Source organism: Lepisosteus oculatus, chromosome 11 (genome assembly GCF_040954835.1).
Source record: "Lepisosteus oculatus isolate fLepOcu1 chromosome 11, fLepOcu1.hap2, whole genome shotgun sequence".
Classification (NCBI taxonomy): Eukaryota; Metazoa; Chordata; class Actinopteri; order Semionotiformes; family Lepisosteidae; genus Lepisosteus; species Lepisosteus oculatus.
Window position 1 is genome coordinate 15,272,493 of NC_090706.1, and position 21,318 is coordinate 15,293,810.

At 45.3% G+C, this 21,318-nt stretch overlaps 1 protein-coding gene across 7 annotated transcripts in view; it reads right to left on the minus strand.

Moving 5' to 3' along the window:
• The window catches only part of LOC102684529 (vascular cell adhesion protein 1), a 50,476-nt gene that overhangs the window by 12,841 nt on the left and 16,317 nt on the right, over window positions 1–21,318 (minus strand). Inside the window, exons 1-10 of one of the 7 annotated variants that reach the window (XM_069195766.1) lie at window positions 20,515–20,876; window positions 19,027–19,296; window positions 17,850–18,203; window positions 16,844–17,077; window positions 16,227–16,463; window positions 15,434–15,709; window positions 11,371–11,640; window positions 6,313–6,636; window positions 4,898–5,131; window positions 4,219–4,494 (exon numbers count right to left, since the gene is read on the minus strand). In XM_069195766.1, the coding sequence (XP_069051867.1) occupies window positions 4,219–4,494; window positions 4,898–5,131; window positions 6,313–6,636; window positions 11,371–11,640; window positions 15,434–15,709; window positions 16,227–16,463; window positions 16,844–17,077; window positions 17,850–18,203; window positions 19,027–19,296; window positions 20,515–20,572 (2,533 nt within the window). In that variant the 5' untranslated portion in view covers window positions 20,573–20,876. Of the gene's footprint in view, window positions 1–2,327; window positions 2,896–4,218; window positions 4,495–4,897; window positions 5,132–6,312; window positions 6,637–11,370; window positions 11,641–15,433; window positions 15,710–16,226; window positions 16,464–16,843; window positions 17,078–17,849; window positions 18,204–19,026; window positions 19,297–20,514; window positions 20,877–21,318 lie in introns of those variants that run through there. The other 6 variants (XM_069195768.1, XM_069195771.1, XM_069195765.1 and 3 more) reach the window with 6 other exon arrangements.

Sequence of the window (21,318 nt, forward strand, 5' to 3'; positions counted from 1 at the left end):
GAAAACCTTTGCATCCTAAAAAGGGATACTGACAGGTAGGATATTGTATCTGATCTCATTACAAACCACTTCAACACTTGTGGACAGGCCTGTCCTGTAGGATTTGTGTGCGTTTCAAACATCCCTGCATACAGAAAAGAAAGGCTTTGATACACCTTCAGGTCTGGGGTCATTCTCTGGTTTCTCCCAGGAGCTCCGCCATTGAGTCTGGAGTAACAGTTCCCTGGAGATGATCAGTTCTGTTCAGAGGAGAGGAAATCAGCCACCCCCACAACCACACTCACACACCCATCCTCACCCACACCCTCACAACCACATCAACACACCCACCCACACCCACACCTACATCAACACACACATTCTCACACCCATATCAAGACACGAACACTCACACCCACACACCTACATGAACATACCCACCCACTCCCACATCATTACACTCACCTACACCAACACACACATTCTCACACCCACATCAACGTCAACACACACATCCTCACCCACACCCACATCAACACACACACCTACACCAACACACACGTTCTCACTCCCACATCAACACACACATGCTCACAACCACACCCACATCAACACACACATTTTCACACCCAAACTCACACCAACATCAACACACCCATTCTCACACCCACATCAAGACACACATACTTACACCCGCATCAAGACACACATACTCACACCCACATCAAGACACACACACTCACACCCACTCACCTACACCCCACACCCACAATCACACAGACAGTCCTGGAATCAGAAGAAAGCCAGTCAGCTCAGACAGTCCTGGAATCAGGAGACTAGCCTGGGCAGTCAGTCAGCACACAGTCCTGGAATCAGGAGACTAGCCTGAGCAGTCAGTCAGCTCAGACAGTCCTGGAATCAGGAGACTAGCCTGGGCAGTCAGTCAGCACACAGTCCTGGAATCAGGAGACTAGCCTGGGCAGTCAGTCAGCACACAGTCCTGGAATCAGGAGACTAGCCTGAGCAGTCAGTCAGCTCAGACAGTCCTGGAATCAGGAGACTAGCCTGGGCAGTCAGTCAGCACACAGTTCTGGAATCAGGAGACTAGCCTGGGCAGTCAGTCAGCACACAGTCCTGGAATCAGGAGACTAGCCTGAGCAGTCAGTCAGCTCAGACAGTCCTGGAATCAGGAGACTAGCCTGGGCAGTCAGTCAGCACACAGTCCTGGAATCAGGAGACTAGCCTGGGCAGTCAGTCAGCACACAGTCCTGGAATCAGGAGGCTAGCCTGGGCAGTCAGTCAGCACACAGTCCTGGAATCAGGAGACTAGCCTGAGCAGTCAGTCAGCTCAGACAGTCCTGGAATCAGGAGACTAGCCTGGGTAGTCAGTCAGCTCAGACAGTACTGGAATCAGAAGACTAGCCTGGGCAGTCAGTCAGCTCAGACAGTCCTGGAATCAGGAGGCTAGCCTGAGCAGTCAGTCAGCTCAGACAGTCCTGGAATCAGGAGACTAGCCTGAGCAGTCAGTCAGCTCAGACAATCCTGGAATCAGGAGGCTAGCCTGGGCAGTCAGTCAGCTCAGACAGTCCTGGAATCAGGAGGCTAGCCTGAGCAGTCAGTCAGCTCAGACAGTCCTGGAATCAGGAGACTAGCCTGGGCAGTCAGTCAGCTCAGACAGTCCTGGAATCAGGAGACTAGCCTGGGCAATCAGTCAGCTCAGACAGTACTGGAATCAGAAGACTAGCCTGGGCAGTCAGTCAGCTCAGACAGTCCTGGAATCAGGAGGCTAGCCTGGGCAGTCAGTCAGCTCAGACAGTCCTGGAATCAGGAGACTAGCCTGGGCAGTCAGTCAGCACACAGACAGTCCTGGAATCAGGAGACTAGCCTGGGCAGTCAGTCAGCTCAGACAGTCCTGGAATCAGGAGACTAGCCTGGGCAGTCAGTCAGCACACAGACAGTCCTGGAATCAGGAGACTAGCCTGAGCAGTCAGTCAGCTCAGACAGTCCTGGAATCAGGAGACTAGCCTGGGCAGTCAGTCAGCTCAGACAGTACTGGAATCAGGAGACTAGCCTGGGCAGTCAGTCAGCTCAGACAGTCCTGGAATCAGGAGACTAGCCTGAGCAGTCAGTCAGCTCAGACAGTACTGGAATCAGGAGGCTAGCCTGAGCAGTCAGTCAGCACACAGTCCTGGAATCAGGAGACTAGCCTGGGCAGTCAGTCAGCTCAGACAGTCCTGGAATCAGGAGGCTAGCCTGAGCAGTCAGTCAGCTCAGACAGTCCTGGAATCAGGAGGCTAGCCTGAGCAGTCAGTCAGCACACAATATACAGAGATGAACAACAACAATCATTGTATTATGTTACAGAGATGAAAAGGAACATTTATTTCAGCACATTTCTGACATAATAGCTTTCATTTGCAGCCTCTGCATTTCTATAAAGAGAGAAGAGCTACATTATAGTCCATTTGAAAGATGGTGAATCTACAGACATTACATTAAAAGGAGAACCTGTTGGTTTCACTGTATGTTCGCTCTCGAAAGACTTTGTCTGCAGACCTGAAGAAGAAAACCCATCTAGATAAAGAATGTCCTATCAATGTGTCAGAAGGCATATGGGTTCTGCCCAAAACCCAATTTTAAAACAAGTTCCTTGTTTCATTCTGGCGGGAGATTCCAGAAACACGACAGGAATCGGTTCCAAATTTCACAGACGCACTGGGATTGAAAAATTAACTGTTTCCTTTCAATTTAAACTGCAACCATACAGAAATGCTGTTCAAGTCCCCGATGAGTCTTGGAGAGATGTGCAGTTTTCAGCACTTTGGGGCGTCTGTCATCGTTTCATCTTGTATATGACAATTCCAACCACTGCCACGAGACACACAGCAACCACAGGGATGACTATCCTGCTGATATCTGCAGAAGGAAGGAAAAGAAATTGAACTGTGTATCACTAACATTTATAGTCCCTCGTGAATCTGATCATCCAGGTAGATTTATAACTGAATTATTTTTAGGCAGAAGCACTTTTGTTTTTTTGTCCTTCATCTTCAGAGGCTCATTTCTGGGGACCTGCCTGTGACTCTCATCCTAATGGAAACTGCTGTGTCAGGCAGAATTTCAGCAAAGCCTCCAGTACCTAGACTCCTGCTGCCAAGCTAATTAAAGTCTCATATACTGAATATACCTTCATTAGAGCAAACGGTCATGGCCTGTGAAGGAAGAGCAGATCTGGTACTCTGCAGCACACGGTTTGAAACAACGGTGCAGGACAGCCGAACCCTCTTGCCCACTCCTGCCTCCCAGGTCGAAATACCGGCATCTTTGTTTGCAAATTTGATATCGCCTCCCTCCCTCTGCCCCCTCTTCACCCCCCCTGCAGCAGCTCCCTGGCTCATCCCTCATTGGAGAGTGAGGAGAGGGGGTAGTTCTGACACCCCCACCCCGTGCAGACGAGGGATTGTTATACGGCTCAGCCGGGCGAGTTTCCCCAATAAAGCTCCGTACTCTAATCGCGCCAGACCTCCACCTTCACTGCAGCTCTATCACTCTCAGCAGGTGTGCGCCTGGCCAGTACCTGGGTGGGAGACCTCCTGGGAAAAACTTCAGGTTGTTGCTAGAAGAGATGCTTGTGGGGCCAGCAGGGGGCGCTAACACTGCAGTCTGTGTGGGTCTTACTGCCCAAGTATAGTGACGGGGACAGTATACCGTAAAAAAAGGCGCCGTGCTACGGATGAGACATAAAACTTAGGTCCTGATTCTCCGTGGTCATTAAAAATCCCAGGGCGTTTCTCGAAAAGAGTAGGGGTGTACCCCGGTGTCCTGGCCAAATCTCCTATCGGCCTTTACCAGTCATGGCCTCCTAATAGTCCCCATCTCTGAACTGGCTTCATCACTCTGTTCTCCTCCCCACTGATAGTTGGTGTGTGGTGAGAGTACTGGCGCACTATGGCTGCTGTCACATCATCCAGGTTCATACTGGACACTGGTGGTGGTGGAGGGGAGTCCCCATTACCAGTAAAGCACTCTGTGTGAAGTGTCCAGAAAATAACTATATAAGTGTAAAGAACTGTATTATTAATTATTAATTATTATTATTATTATTATCTTCATCAGCTTTTAACCAAAGTACTGATGTGAAATATGTGCATTGTGAAAGCAGAGTCCCGTTCACCTGGAAGCTGGAGAATTATGGTGCACATTCGCTGTGGTAAAGGTTGGTGAGGAGAGAGTAAATACCTCTGCTTTTCTGCTCCACGGTCAGTGTGAAGGTCCTGGCCGTGTCCCCGAGGTGGTTCCTGGCCGTGCAGGTGTACTGGCCACTGTTTTCAGGTGTGGCTGCAGTGATGTTGACCACAGACCATCCTCCTGTGCTGCTGTCCTGTACGTTAGGAGCTTTTGGGTACCTCCAGTGGTATTGAGGAAGTGGACTCCCCTCAGCGCTGCAGTTCAAGACCACTGATCCTCCAGCCACAAGGGAAAGACTTTCATTTGATTGGACAAACTGAGGCTTGTCTGAAAAAAATAAGAATGGTATAAAGTATAGTATAATATACTATAATATAGTATAATATTTCAGACCAGGATCCTGTGGAGAAAGACGCAGACAGCCTTCCTGTCCTTAATTCTGCACTTCTCTGGACTGTCGCCTGCCTTCGGCTGTCTGATTGACTGATTCATCTGTAAGAAATTTCCTCCTTCTTTTCAGGGCTCAGGGAACCAGCCCAGAAGGGCCAGCTGTATTTGGTCAACAAGCCACCCAATTTCACCTAGTCTTTACTCCAGGAAGTGTTTAAGTGTCTCAATTTCTGTTTTCGTCCTTTAATTTATGAAAGTATGAAAATAAAAATGTATGATTCCTAGGCAAGGAAAGTTCAGAGTCGGCCACACTTGATTTAGAATTTAAGAAGCAACGTACAGATCACAGTGATGTTCACATTCTGTTTCACTCTCCCGTATCTGTTTTCAGCCTGAAAGGTGAAGAGTCCAGTATCTCTCCTGGACAGGGGCCCATCGGGCACAGTCTTTTGTGCATCTATTAACCACTGGGTGTCAGGGGGGGGGTTTCCCATAGCTGTACAGGGGACACTGCGCTCAAGACTCTGACCCTCCTCCACAGTGGCGCTGGGAGGACAAGTGATCACAAGACCATCTGTGGATTGAAGACGGAATTTGCTTTTGACAGTAGTTCTTGGAACAGAAATATCAGTATTCTAAATAAGTAAATTATGTAAATTCTACATTTCATCAAATGATTTAAACTCCATCCAGACTCTAATACTGTCAATACCATAGTTTTGCATTTGAGGCAGCCTGTGAGACATTTTGGTTTGGAATCAATCAAGATGTGAGTGTGCACATACTATGCTTTCAATAAAAAAAGAAAAGAAAGTTCATATATATATTTTTTAAGAATAGCTAAAATCAGAGCACATATCAACATTTGAGGCTACGGTATCTTTGTAGCCTTGGTAAATTCTTTCAAAGCAATACTTCGAAGCAATACTTCGATAATTTATCCATCGCAGTTATAAGGTGAAATCTGAACTTCTTATCACCTTTCAGCAAAAATGAAATTATTTTAAGCATCAAAAGAAACATATCCTTTATAATGATAACTAATCCACAAAGGCATTACCATGAAAAAGAAAAAGTAGCTTCACAGACTTTTTATTGAATAGACATGATGTAAGTCGATTCATTATGCCGATTAACATCAAATGGGATAATCAACAGAGTGGTCTGCAAATAGTGCAGTTTGACCACCTCTCCATAGAAGCACCACACTGCACATATCATCTTGTGGGATTCTGTCCTGCTGAAGATCTCTGTCCTGTTCTGTCACAGGGCCTGGACATACATATTCCTATTCACTGGCAAATCATCCCACCAGTGTACAGTGCCGCTCATGTCTGGTGAGCAGGGCGTAACATTACCAGCAGATGAAGTGCACACATCATAACACATCACCAGTACATGGAGTACTGCATCTGTGATGAAGAACAATGATGCTCATACTATATACATTTTGCATAGATTGGACATTTGCACTCTACAGCAATGTTTTCTGAATTAATAATTTCTCCTATTTCTCCCACTGATATTTAGCATTGCCTGTTTGAAAAGAGCCGTATACTTCTGCATAATTCAAGAAGCTCTCAGAGCCCGCTCAGTCTCAGAGCTGTGCTGGACACGTTGCATCAGTAGATTGAATGGTTTGTGATGCCCAACAATGCTTCTGACAATATTAAAACTTCCTCACACCTTACTGATCTGACTTAAACCCTACAGCAAAACCACCTGTTACTGAAAAAAAGATATGACTAAACTCACACAGCACGGTGATGCGGAGAGGATCAGACTGATTTGCAGGAGGGGGCTGTGGTCCTTCTGGGCCCAGGTTGAGCTCTGCCTCACAGGTGAGCTGCTGTCCATTGTCAGGTCTGTCAGGGGTGAACAGGAGGGTCGCAGACACATTCACAGGTGTTCTAGTAGTGTTGTGAGAAAAGGTCTGACTGTGAATCAGTGTCTTTCCTCTGTACCAGTTCACAGTGAGGTACTGAACAGGAGCGATGTTCTGGACCTCACACTGCAGCTGGTACTGTCTCCCCTCCACCATCTGGACGGTTTGATTGACAGAGACACTGTCTGGGTACTCTGTGAAGATAAAAAGAGTGGAGCTGAATTTAAACCACATGCATTCACTCCTGAGGATTTGCATTCTAGTTTAAAGGTCATTTAAACTATGAAGAGATCCTTATATTCGCCTCTTTGATCACTGCGACCCAGCATTTTTTTATGGCAAGATGAGACTGAGGTTACTACAGGACATCTGCACCAAGAAACAGGGAACATGTATTAACTGTTCATTCACTAAAATTCCTTACTGCAAAATAAGAAAAACGTTCTAACAAAATAAAATGTCCTGGATTAACTAAAACACGCACGGGGCAGGTAACATCACCACAGTTTTCTTTTTTTCTTTCACACTGTGACAGGCTACCAAAGAAACCTGCAATACCACCGGCCACCACAGGAGGGCATCCAAACCATTTTTGGAGCAAAGGTCCCTGATTTCAGTCATGAATTACAGCAATAAATCCAATCTAAAAGGTGCTGTCAGAACAGTAAAGATAACTAAATGTGTAAACCTGCTCTGGAATTACAAAGAAAAACCTGTTTTGTTCAGAGTCCCAACTTTGTTTAACATTAGCTTTTGTTTCAGAGTCAGACTTGAGTTCCTCTGTCCCATTGTCCTCAATATTTTACATGAATCCATGAGCACTGGCATTGTACCAACGGTCCTCAAAACTGCTGCCATAACCCCCGTGCCAAAAAAGCCTAACATGGCTCTCGACAATCTTAACAACTTTCGCCCCATCTCCAACTTACCCTTTCTTTCTAAAATTCTAGAACGTGCTGTCACACTTCAGTTACATAACCACCTCATGACAAACAACCTTTTCGAACCCCTCCAATCTGGCTTCCGTCAACTTCACAGCACAGAAACGGCCCTGGTCAAAGTCACCAACGATCTTCTAATAGCTTCTGATTCTGGTTCTCTTTCTATACTCGTCCTTCTTGATCTCAGTGCTGCTTTTGACACTGTTGACCATAACATCTTACTTTCTCATCTTGAGACTGTGTTTGGAGTTTCTGACACTGCCCTCAAATGGTTCAAATCTTACCTCACTGATTGCTGTCACTTTGTCTCTCTTAATGAGTACAGGTCTGAAATCAGTCTTGTTAAGTCTGGTGTCCCTCAGGGCTCAATACTGGGCCCCTTGCTCTTCATCATTTACATGTTCCCTCTTGGTCAGCTTTTAAGATCACATGGCCTCAGCTTTCATTTTTATGCTGTCGATATTAAAATATACATCCATACCAAACCTGACACTGATGTGGCTGTCTCTATTCTATCTAATTGCATCTCTGACATAAAAATTTGGATGACTCAAAACTTCCTTCATCTTAACTGCGACGAGACTGAAGTCATGCTTATTGGTACCCCCCATCAACTTCGTAAAGCCAGTCCTGTAACCCTTTCTGTAGATGGCTCTGTACTTGAGCTTCAATCAAAATTGAAAAACCTTGGGGTTATATTCGATTCTGGCTTAAATTTCAACCCACATGTGCAGCATACTGTCAAAACATCTTTTTTTCACCTTAGAAATATCGCAAGACTACGCCCTATGCTATCATTAACTGTTCGGCCGTGGAGCCTTCTTCAGGTGTGAGAGAGACAGGGCAGTAGGCAAAGGTAAAGTAGCGGGAGAACAAAGGTTGGGAGGGAGGAGGAGTGAGAGGCGGGAGCAGGGGACAGAAAGTGAGGCCAATCAAGAGGTGTGAAGTCAGAATGGGTGCAGAGAGGTGTGAAATGAAACTTCCAATGAATGGAGAAAATTTAAAAGAACAGTAATCTGTCGTTAAGGGAATGGAGAATGTGTGATCCTAACTGCAGAATAATTTTAGTTTCGGTGGTCTTTCTGATGTACGAGTTCGGAAAACCGTCTTTGAGAACACAGACGGAGAGATTAGTGTGGTCGTGGCCGTCAGAGGTGAAATGAGAAACAATGGGCTTGGAGAGATCTTTAATCTTCACAGCCCTAACGTGTTCTCTGAAGCGGTCTCCGAGTCTCCTTCCTGTTTCTCCAATGTAGATGGCTGGGCATTTACTGCAAGAGATACAGTAAATAAGGTTGCTGGAGGTACAAGATGCTGTCTGGGTGATCCGGAATTGTCCTGAGGGGCCTTGAATGAGTGTGGTGGTGGCTGTGTACTTGCAGGTGATACAGCGAGCTCTGTTGCAAGGGAAAGTGCCTGGTGTGGATGGTTGTTGAGGGCGGTCAAGGGAGCTGTGAACAAGGAGGTTACGCAGATTAGGTGGTCGGCGATATGAGATGATAGGGCGATCAGAAAAGAGGGCCCCAATGGAGGGATCAACCTGTAGGATGGAAAAGTTCTGGTTAATGGTCCTGGGGATAGGAAGTGTGTTAGGGTGGTAAGGAAGCACCAAGGGAATGCGGTTGTTACTGCGGCAGATCCTGATCGGGTTGATGGTCCGGGGGGTGTTTTTGGCTCGGGCAAGGGCCCTGTCAATCACACTGCTGGGATATCCTCTGTTGATAAAAAATGAGTACATTTCGAGGGCTTGGTTCTCGAAGTCGATGTCGTCGCTGCATAGTCGTCGTAACCTAAGGAACTATGAAAAAGGAAGAGAGTTTTTAGTGTGGTTGGGGTGAAATGAGCTGTAGAGGAGGTAGCTGTGTGAATCCGTGGGTTTGTAATAAACTGAAGTGGACAGTCGGGGGTAGTTGATAGACAAGTGGATGTCTAGAAACGGAAGGGTGGTGGAAGATATGTTAACTGTATATTTGAGGGACGGGTGGAAGTTGGTGAAGTGGTGCAGGAAGAACTCAAGCTGATCGTTGGAGCATGTGGCGGCACCGACGCAGTCATCAATATATCGTTTGTAGAGGTCAGGGACATAGCCAGTGTAGGAAGCGAAGAAGCGTTCTTCTACCCAGCCGACAAAAATGTTGGCATAGCTGGGTCCCATTCTGGTGCCCATGGCAACTCCACTGACCTGTTGGTAAAAAAGATTATTGAAAGAGAATGCGTTCAGTGTGAGGACCAATTCTGCAAGGCGTACCAGGGTATGGGTGGGTGGATCAAGCACTGTGCGTTTGTCCAGTGTGTGCTTGAGTGCTGTAAGGCCGTCATTATGGGGAATGACGGTGTACAGAGATGTGATGTCCATGGTAAAAATGTGGCATTCGGTACCCTGAAATTGGAAATCATTGAAAAGTTGGAGCGCGTGGTTGGTGTCTTTGATGTATGAGGGAAGATCTTCAACCAGCGGTCTCATGAGGCTGTCGAGAAAGGCTGAGATGTAAGTAGTTGGACAGTTACATGCTGATACGATGGGGCGTCCAGGGGTGTCCGGTTTGTGGATTTTGGGGAGGACGTAAAATTGAGATACCTGTGGATGTTCCATGATGAGCCGGTTCGCCTCCTGGGGGAGCTCGTTACTGCTGATAAGAAGGGAAATGGTGGATACCACTTCCTTTTGGTAGTCAGTGGTAGGGTCCTGTTGGAGAGGGAGGTAGGCAGAAGTGTCAGTTAGTTGTCTAGAGGCTTCAAAGATATATAGATCCTTACGCCACACCACAACAGCACCTCCTTTGTCCGCTGGTTTGATGACGATATCATCCCTGTTGCGGAGAGACTGGAGCGCCTGATTTTCTCCTTGGGTGAGGTTAGACCTATGTTTACTGGGTGTAGAGAGTGCCTTGGGAGCTTGATTAGTGCATTGGCTGATGAAATAATAAACTGGTGGAAAACGGCCAGAGGAGGGAGTCCAACAACTCTGTTTGGGATGTTGTTAATGACATCAATAACCGGGTTGTTATCAGCTGCCTGTGAAGAGGAATTGTCGGCAAAATGTGCTCTGAGACGGATCCTGCGGTAAAAGCGGTTAAGGTCCGGGGGGTGTTTTTGGCTCGGGCAAGGGCCCTGTCAATCACACTGCTGGGATATCCTCTGTTGATAAAAAAGGAGTACATTTCGAGGGCTTGGTTCTCGAAGTCGATGTCGACGCTGCATAGTCGTCGTAACCTAAGGAACTGTGAAAAAGGAAGAGAGTTTTTAGTGTGGTTGGGGTGAAATGAGCTGTAGAGGAGGTAGCTGTGTGAATCCGTGGGTTTGTAATAAACTGAAGTGGACAGTCGGGGGTAGTTGTACCTGTCTGAACTATTATCACCCTACTCCCCACCTCGCAACCTCCGCTCTTCAAATTCTGCCCTCCTTACTGTCCCCCAAGCCCGTCTACATTGTATGGGTGACAGGGCCTTCTCCTGTTATGCCCCCAAGCTCTGGAACTCTGCCCCCAAGGATATCGGAGAGTCACCTTCTCTAAACTCCTTCAAAGCCAGACTCAAAACCCTCTTCTTCAGAAAAGCCTTTACTTAACTGGTTCCATTCTTCACCCCTCTGCTCTTCTTAGTACCACCATCCACGGACTCCTCTTTTGTAATTGTTGTATTGTTGTAATTGTGTATTGTAATTGTGTCTTACCTTGTGTATTCTCCTTATTTATTGTTGTTGTCATCCTGTAAAGCGCTTTGAGAAGCCACCTTTAAAGGCGCTATATAAAATAAAGTTTATTATAATTATATTATTATTATTAATCAGGTCCCCAGCAAACATCCAGTAATCACTCAGTGACCATTTTAACTGCTTCAGTCAGGAAATCATTTTACACATCTAACTTAAACTTCATCTTTAAAAATACATGCATGCTTTGGATAGCATGGAACTATCCCAGCCCTGTCATTCTTCAAGACGACAAGCAACAGTTTCAATTCACAACAATTATAAAAGGCTACTCACTGTACAGACTGATGTTGAGATTCTTCCTGCACTGCTTGGGCTCAGTAAGGAAGTTCCCGTAGCACTTAGGCTCTGCAGTCCAATCAGTCAGACTGCTGACATTCCAGGTGACAGACTGGACATCTGCTTTCATGCCTGTAGACCCAACTGTAGCCTCCCAGCCTATTCCTCTGGCTGTCTGTGTTGTAGTGCAGTTCGCTGTCACTGGGTCCCCATATCTCACCACAACTCTCTGAGGGCTGATCTCAAGCGGACAGTCTGGAACAGCTCCTGCAAAACAAAAAGACCTTTAGTTTTAACCACAATGAGCCATTGGCAGCTCAGTAAGAGAGTTGGTACTGCTGACTTAGCAGGACCAGCATGTGGCACTCTTCCCTGAGGCCCAGAATCTCCAAAGCATTGCCCCAGTATGGTGACCAGGGACACTGCAGTGGGAGGTGCCATTCTTTGGATGAATACATTTATTTTTTCCTCCTCATTCTCTCGTCTCCTCCTGGTCTCCTCAGTACAGAGGCAGGATGAAGGTTGGAGTGGTTCCTACACTACTCTACACAGTGTGGGATACCTCGAAATGTGCAATATAAGTGCAACTAGTAATTACCAATTGTGAAATAGAAGGCTATAGGGTCAGATCAAAAATAGTTTACTTTGCAGGCTGCTTAAATTTAACCAATGAAACCCAAAAATCTGTATTTATTTTTTTTAGTTTAATTTTACATGGTCCGACTGACTCATGGCAGAATAGAGGTGAACCAGGAGTCACAAAGAAGGCTGGGCTGTATTGCCTCGCAGACAAGAAATTACAGCCACAAAGCGAAGGTATCCAACCCAGAAATAACAAACGATATCGCACATTTAAGACACAATCACCACGTCTGGCCCAGTATACACCTGAAGGCTCACAGCTCAAAGTTAAAAGTGGACCGAATAAATTTCATAACACAATCCGTTCACAACTGCTCTGTGTCTGTACGTGGACAGGGGACACTGACATACCTTTCACAACACACTTAAGGAAAGACAGCTCTTTTTAAGGACCTAAAGTGAAAGCGAAAAAATGTGCTACACAAACTCAGCCTGGAGCTTCACTTACCACAGCCACTAGAGAAGAGGACGAAAAGGCCCAGGAAGGCGACAGTCATTCTGGAATTGTTTTCTCTTTGTTTTATTAATTATGAGTTCAAGAAAGGAAAAACAGCTTTGGCTTCAGGGAGGAATACATTCGAGTGTAGAATGTGGGCCTTGAATATGTAGCTTCCGTTTTAAAACAAGCACCAACGAAAGAACAGAGAATTGTGGGAGTGGAAAACGTTGTGTGAAAGGAAGTTATACTGTGGGTTTTTTTAGTTTATTTTGTGGCGCTTGAAAATGAAAATGAAAGCTCTACGGCTGTTTTTCTGTGAATTTGAGAAACGTGGCTGCAATGTTCTTCATCAATCACACCCTAGCTAGCATCTGCTTTGGTTTTACGGTTACTTTAAGATAATGGGGGGGTGAAACGTGCTCTGAAGAGATGATCTGCATTCAAGTGCTGTCAAAACTGAAATCATTTTCTCTTTGAATTTTCAAGGACAAGATCCCTTACAGTCAACGTTGTATTTTTTCTCCTCTCATGCCACCTAAAATTAACTAAATACATTTTTTGTCACTGAACAAATTAGGTAGAGGTCACATACTTTATTTAAGAAAACAATAACATTTCAGTTAGACGATCTCTCTTTTATTTTGTTTTTTTTGTAAGTTGAAGTTGAAGCTTGACATTCAGGAACGCTTGAATTCTAATTTTCTCCAGTAAACCGGAAACCACACTGTGTCACTCTGGCCTCTGACGGTAGAGTTGCTGGGCAGCGGGGGGGGAGGCCAGAGAAATCACAGAAAGCAGTCTGTTAATCTGCATCACAGGGCCCCTTATAGAAACATGGGTTCAGTAGCCCCTCTGTTGTCAATTAAACAATTAAACAGTTGACCTAACCATTTTCTTAGTTACACATACTGTACTGTATAGAGAGGTTACTGTATATTTAAGATCTTTTGCAGTAGATTTCCCACACCACTCATTTTATTAATGTAACACTTCCCTGTAAAACACTTGGAGCCTGGTTAGAAGCATTATTATTTCATTAATTAGACCAGCTATGTAACAGAGCACTGTTGCTACAAATCCCAGATGATGCTGGGCATTCAGGAATGAAGTCTGATACCCCTGTGATTAAATTATATGTGAATCTTCTACTAATTGTTTAAGCTGCCTACACAGCGCCCAGCCCAGCTGTATTTACCCCACTCAGAGTAACTGTATCATCGTTTTTTCACCATGCTCAAACAGATGCACTGGAGCATGTAGCACTGCTCCTGCTCTTATAAATATTTATCGTGGTATTACTGTGGTAAAAGCAGAGCACAATGCAGTAAAATGCGCTGGCCTCATGAGAAAACACAGCCAAATGCAGTAAATCTCAGTAAAATCACAATAAAAGCACAGAAAAGTGCCGTAAAGCTCGTGAGATGTCACATTGTTTCTCCATCTTTCTAATCGAGCTGAAATATACTCATTTCTGAGCGAGAGAAACTTTTTAATGAAATTTCAAACGCATGAAATCGATTTTGAATATGGAAGAGATTAAATTGTAACAGGATGAAAGATGTTTCTGGATGCCAGTGGAGGGCGGGTCTCCTGCCAGTCACACTACATTAGGTCATCCCCCCAGTGAAGCCACCCCACCGGCCCCAGCCACAAGCAGGTCTGTCCGATTCTTGCTTCCTGTAACGGGCATCTTTATTGAGAAGCCAGCGACTTCCCTTTCCCCAGATCTCTGTTCCCTCTCCGTAACCAGCCAAGGAAGAGTCCCGGAGATAAATAAGAAAGGAAGCCGAGCCACCCGCCAGCTCACTAATCCTAGCTCTGTTTCACCTCTTCCATTGTCCCTGGTTCTTCTTCTTCTTCTTCCTTTGTCATCCTCCTCATGCGGCAGCCTGGGCTCAGGAGGATGGGCTGGGCTAAGGGTGCCGCATGCGCGGGAAAGTGCACTGCTGCACTCTGGGAAATGCAGGACTGGTTCTCTGGCAGTGGAGCAGTTCTGCAGGGAAAGGCCAGTCCCGGTGACGGAAGGAAATAGGAAATTCCAGCCCAGTTTTCAGCAATAGACCTCAGGCAGCTCACTGGAGATTTAATCCATGACGAAGCCGCCATCCCAGAGGCCCTCTGGGTGAGGCTGCCTTTGGATGGAGAGAAATCCCACAAAGGGCTTGGTTTCTGATGATCCATTTTGTACCTTTCTTTTCCCCCCTTTGGGTTCTGAGCCTTCTCTGGCTCAACTACATCTCTTACACAGTAAGCAAATAGTAAAAAATATTATTGCGACTAGAACGAGGAGCAACACCGCTGTCACTGTCCCAATAAGTATCGGATCGAAGGAGCTGTGATCTGCCAAAAGAACAATAAATCAGGCAAAAATGCTATTAAAATAAAATGTGCATGTGATGCTGTTTGTTTTGTGGGGGTAATCCTGAACCTATATGTGCTGCAAGTGTGAGGAGTGTGACACATCTCAGAGCTGTGGTTCCCCCTATGCCAAAGGGTCAGGCCTCCTGTGCTGGGAGAACTGGCACTTGGCCAGGCTCCAGGGGGTGCCATCCCATTCTGGGGTGTAACAGGTTCAAGAGCAAAATGAGTCCTGATAAAGATGCTGCTAGTGCTGAAAATTCTGTGGTTCCAGAAATTAACAGTCTAAAATAAATGTTGCTAAAAGCGTACGTGCCTGCAGTCAGTGACATTATACTTTAATGTTGCAGCCTTTCAGACTGTGGTGAAACGTCCAATAGAGGAACAACTAGAGGTTGATTCCATGCTGAAAACTAAAAAGAAAGATGAAAATAATGTCTCGGTTGCAGTGTCTCTTGAGCTGTGCGAATTAACCTCTACTTGTTCCTTTCCAGCCAACACACTGGCACAACTCCCCACTCTCACTGAGGACCCATCACTCACTTGCCCCTGAATTAAAACATGGCCTTTCAGGTCTGCCACTGACATGCGAACTTTCTGGCATTTATCATTTGCCATTACCTTCCTCGTCCTCCCTCACGGTCAGTGTGAAGGCCCTGGTCGTGTCTCCGAGGTAGTTCCTGGCCGTGCAGGTGTACTGGCCACTGTTTTCAGGTGTGGCTGCAGTGATGTTGACCACAGACCATCCTCCTGTGCTGCTGTCCTGTACGTTAGGAGCTTCCAGGTACCTCCAGTGGTATTGAGGAAGTGGGCTCCCTTCAGCGCTGCAGTTCAAGACCACTGATCCTCCAGCCGCAAGGGAAAGACTTTCAGTAGACTGGACAAACTGAGGCTTGTCTGCAGAAAAACAAGAATGATATATTCAGTATTAAGTGTATTTTAATTACATTGCATGAAATCAAAAGCATTTTCAGCATTTTCAATTACATTTTCAGAAACAGTTTTATTATGTTTGCTTGTAGATATATTGTATTTTATCATGTATTCTTGAAAGCCAGCCTCAATACAGGCTTTAGCCAATACAGTAACAATAATACTGAATGTTAAATAAGAGATATATGAGTGTAGCCCCATGTTCAGAGCCTGGTGGTCTACTCAAAGACTTAAGAGCAAAGTGTGATTTCAGTTCACACACCCCATTGTCCTCCTCAGCAATAACTGCACGGAACAGGAAATCACAAGCTGCATTACTCATAAGAGTATTTTTGCCTTACTGTAAATACCTTACACCCAATTTCAAGAAAAGTTTTTCAATTACCTCTTTTACCTCTTAAAACAACCTTATTTTAGCTTATACATATTTAACAACAGTAATATGTACGTCCTGACTTTTAGATATTGTGGGAAAACTTACATCTAATTTCTACCGTCACAGTGTGGCTCGCAGTTCCCTGTGTGTTAGTAGCTTCATAAGTGAACTGTCCTCCATCAGTCCTGGTCAGCTTGACAGAGGGGTCAATCTGCTGTCCATCCTTGACCCATCTGGTCTCAGGGGGAGGGCTGCCCTCAGCTGTACAGGTCACACTGCTCTGCAGATTGTGGTGCTCCTCCACATCAACACTGAGAGGACACCCTGTGATCTCAGCGCCATCTGTGGGTTGAGAACACAGCTTTTTGAGACATTTCAAATCAGTGAAGCGCTTCTCTCCCTGTCCTTAATTCTGCACTTCTCTGGACTGTCGCCTGCCTCCAGCTGTCTGATTGACTGATTCATCTGTAAGAAATTTCTGCCTCCTTCTCAGGGCTCAGGGAACCAGCCCATAAAGGCCATCAGCTCCAGCTGAGTCAACAACATCTCTTTTGTTCCATCTCGTCTCCACTCAAGCCTTTAAATTAGGACAGTATCTCAGTTTCTGTTTTCTTCCTTTGATTTACGAAAGCATGAATATAAAAAAGTATGGTTTCTTTGTGTCTAGGCAGGGAACATTTACAGTCGGCCACACTTGATTTAGAATTTAAGAAGCAACGTACAGATCACAGTAACGTCCACATCCTGTGTCACTTTTCCGTATCTATTTTCAGCTTCAAATGTGAAGAGTCCAGTATCTCTCCTGGACAGGGGCTCATCGGGCTCAAGCTCTTGGCCCTCTATCAACCACTGGGTGTCAGGGGGAGGGTTTCCCACAGCTGTACAGGGGACACTGCTCTCGAGACTCTGACCCTCTTTCACAGTGGCGCTGGGAGGACAAGTGATCACAGGACCATCTGTGGATTGAGGATATAGGACACAGTTGTTACGATACAAGGAGGAAAATCCAGTGTTCCAACAGAAATCAATTTGACGCTGGAGTGCCAGTCAATCTGTACAGACCATTAATTAATTAATAAACACATTGCAAACTGCACAGTCTCACCCTCCGCCTGAAATGTTGAAGAAGGAGATCATGACAGATACAGAGATAATAAGAGTCTGAACAGAAAATCTCCAAAACTTTATCGCTAGACTGCAGCAGTGTAATGGGCAGATTTTGTTGCTTGGGTTATATCGAAAAGATCCTTAACTTTACGGTTTCGCCATTGCTGGGTTTAAAGAAAAGCGTGAAAGAGGTGTTGTCACACTTGCTACCCATCCTGGGTGTTAGATGAAATCTGGACTTCTGTAGAAGTGAAACCACACATATGATCATTGTTACTTCAGGACACTAGTCACTTACAAACTTGGAAGTATTATGTGTATCCAATAGACATGTCAAAATCATTTTTAGGGGCTATTTCGCAAGGAACTTCAAAATCGCTGTCCAGTTAATGTGACTGAATACAAGTGAATCATTCAGAGATGTAATTAACAGATATTACCAGCAGAGATATTACCGACTAGCAACTTGCACAACCGCCTTGACACCAGGAGGCCAGAGTAATATAAAAACTGCAGTTTTACTCCTGCTACCAATTGAACTCCCACCCTTGCTACGCAGCTATGCAGAGACTGAGATAAAGCACAGGAAACAGCATGTACAGTAGGACTGTATAAACCTACACAGTCCAATAGACCTCAAGGCTTTCAGAGTGATGAGGAGAGGATCAGACTGCTTTGCAGGAGGGGGCTGTGGTCCTTCTGGTCCCAGGTTGAGCTCTGCCTCACAGGTGAGCTGCTGTCCATTGTCAGCTCTGTCAGGGGTGAACAGGAGGGCCGCAGACACATTCACAGGTGTTCTAGTAGTGTTGTGAGAAAAGGTCTGACTGTGAATCAGTGTCTGTCCTCTGTACCAGTTCACAGTGAGGTACTGAACAGGAACGATGTTCTGGACCTCACACTGCAGCTGGTACTGTCTCCCCTCCACCATCTGGACCACTGGACTCCCAGAGTTGATGGACACACTGTCTGGGTACTCTGCAAAGATAGTAAAAAATAGATTGTTTTTAAAGAAAATGATGCGGAAAATGATGCACATTTAGTTTCCAACTTTTGCACTTTCCAACATTTTAAAGGCCACTCTTAACAGATCCTACACATCAGATCGCTGCAAACGACACGCACGGATGTCAAGAGTGCATATAGTCTGCACTGCCGCAGGGCCAGCTAAGGTTATCAGAGGACATCTATGCCCAACTAACTGAGCATTCACTGAAAGTTTTACTGTAATTTTGCGATACTAAAACTGTATTAGCAAAATATTCCAGACTGAAATAAGACCTATACAGGGGTAGGTAATATGACCAGAGGTTCCGCACTTTTATTTCACTGTGAGTGTGTTTTGTGCCTCCAGCTGTATTTGCTGTATCTGTATCTCTTCCGTGTGGCTACACGACAACAAAAGAAACGTGCGACGCCGGGCTGGGCCACACGGGGGCACCAAACCCTGTCTGGAGCTTTACTCCGGAAATGCATTTTTGCAATACGTCCAGTATGAAAGGTTCTCGCAAAACAGTAAGGCGAACCGAGTTAATATTTAACGTTAACTTCTGATTCAAAGACATGGCCAGCAAACAACCAGAACGCTGTTCCTTCTCAATCGTTCATTTACCGCTTTAACTGCTTAAATCAGAACCCTAGCGTGATAGCTGGAATGGTCATCTGAAGAGAAAACAAACTTAATGCGACATTTATGGTGCGTTTTTAATGAGATGGTGGTTTAACACTTTGTGTTTGTGAGGAAAGGAAATGAAAGTGACTCACTGTGCAGTGAGTACATGAATTAGAAAACTCTACTCACTGTACAGCCTGATGTTGAGATTCTTCCTGCACTGCCTGGGCTCAGTGTTGAAGTTTCCGAAGCACTTAGGCTCTGCAGTCCAATAAGTCAGACTGCTGACATTCCAGATGACAGACTGGACATCCTTTCTCATGCCTGTAGACCCAACTGGAGCCTCCCAGCCCATTCCTCTGGGTGTCTGTGTTGCAGTGCAGTTCACTGTCACTGGGTCCCCATATCTCACCACAGCTCTCTGAGGGCTGATCTCAAGCGGACACTCTGGGACAGCTCCTGCAGTAGAAACTACATTCTTTTAGAGACCAGTACCCCCATAAAAGATAAACCAGACTGTTTTGAAGAGCCTCATGATCTCACAGCACAAAGCACACCAGGACAAGCTGGTTGAAAATGCATGAGAATGTTATTCTCTTCATGCTTTTTTTTTATTTTGCAGTGTTCTGCTTAGTGTGCTGTTAGCTTTGTCATTTAACATTCCTAATTAGTTCCAAGTAAATAAGAAGAAAACACTTCTGCAATGGTCTTTAGTAAGACGAGGGATAAGAGTGTGGGGAAGCATCTCAGTGCTGCACAGGCTCCCTGGCACCTGCAGAGCCTTGCGTGACACTATTTCCCTCCAATCCACATGGCCTCCATCAGACCGGGAAAAACTGCTCAGAATCTCAAAGGTGTCAAGTCCTGATAGTCCTGTTACCCTAAAGTCCTTTTCAGCAATGCATTCATCAACATCAGGAGGACAACAACCTCTGTAAATGTATAATCAAATATTGCTCACATAAATGATCTCTGCATTTAGAAGACATTTTTCTTCATGTGGAACCTTCTAATGCTTGGATACGATACCCAAGTAAAAAAAGCTCCTCCTGTATCACTGCTTTGCCACTAATTACTAAATGGTGTAAATTTAGTGAAAACATGTTGCAGGGTCTCACCTGGGACTTAAACCCACAGCTGTCCAGTTACAAGCCCTGAGCCTTACCCACTACCCCTCTACAAAGTTTTGCCACTTTGGTTCCTAGTGGAAAAGACAACATGGATTCTGTAAATACCATGTACTTACTTGAACTACACAGCCAATAACAAAGCACTGGCAGCCTAGTAAGAACCATCCATTCATCACCAGAAAGCTGCTTATTCCAGGTAAAGGTCACAGAGCCTACCTTGGAAACAGCGCAAGACAGGATAGCACCCTGGAGGGGACAACACTTACTCACAGGGTGCACACAGACACACAGGGACAGTAGAGACACCAACGACACTTCAGACCAGTTCTGGTCTTCGGGAGCTTGCAGCATTTCGAGAAATCCCACACGCACACAGGACAACAGACAGATTCCTCATGGGTGGGGCCAGAATCGAACCAAGGACCGAGACATGCAATGCCAATAGCATTGGTATCCCCAGTTTTGAAGGTTGCATCTCCTCGCTGTTTTGTGTCCTTGCAGGAGCTGCTGGTACTTTCTTTCACGGTGAACCTAAACATGTACTTACCACAGCCAGAGAGAGACAGCATGACGATACCCCAAATCCAGCAAGCATGACCCCTCATTTCTGTCGTTATTTCCGCAGTTTTTCTGTCTTCATTAGTTGAAAAAATAATTATTTGCCGAACAAAGTCGATTGCTTTCAGGAGAAGCGTACGATTTGTATTTAAGTAATTTTAATTCTCAAGTAATTTCAATAGTTCCAGTTTGCACCTCGAACCTGGGTGAGCCTCTAAGCCCGCTGTCAGTTTCTAAAGGAATGTACATCGAAGAGACTTTATTTTATCTCACAGATAAAACCGGAAATAAGTCATAAAGGCAAGTGCTATTTTAGGAGCCAGCATCCAACGCATGAACAAACAGTGTGGTATCAGCACACAAACACAAGTTTCCAGTAGGAAATGACCCCTGAGGGATTTGTAACTTCTACTTTCTAGAGAAATGATCAGAAAAGTGGTTCCTTCACTCCTTGAAAACCAAACCCTCACACAATGATTTCTACTGCTTCTTGCTCCTGGGCAAAATCTATTTCTCCTTTTCTATTTCCGAATAAAGATGCCCAAAACATATTGCAGTGTGTGTGCTGGGGAGGTGTGCTAGTTCACACCCATGGATTTCTGTAATAACTGTAAAAAGTGGGAAGTGAAATTAAGCGTGAAATATTTCCAAACAGTGTAGGAACGGAAATCCTAAACTTTCATTTCTCTTTAACGATGGATACTTATAGAAATACAGTGCGAATATGGTTGTCTTTATGGTTGTTTTTATCAAAACTGAGTCTACAATGTGCTTCTTGCCTGGTTTGTGTCTT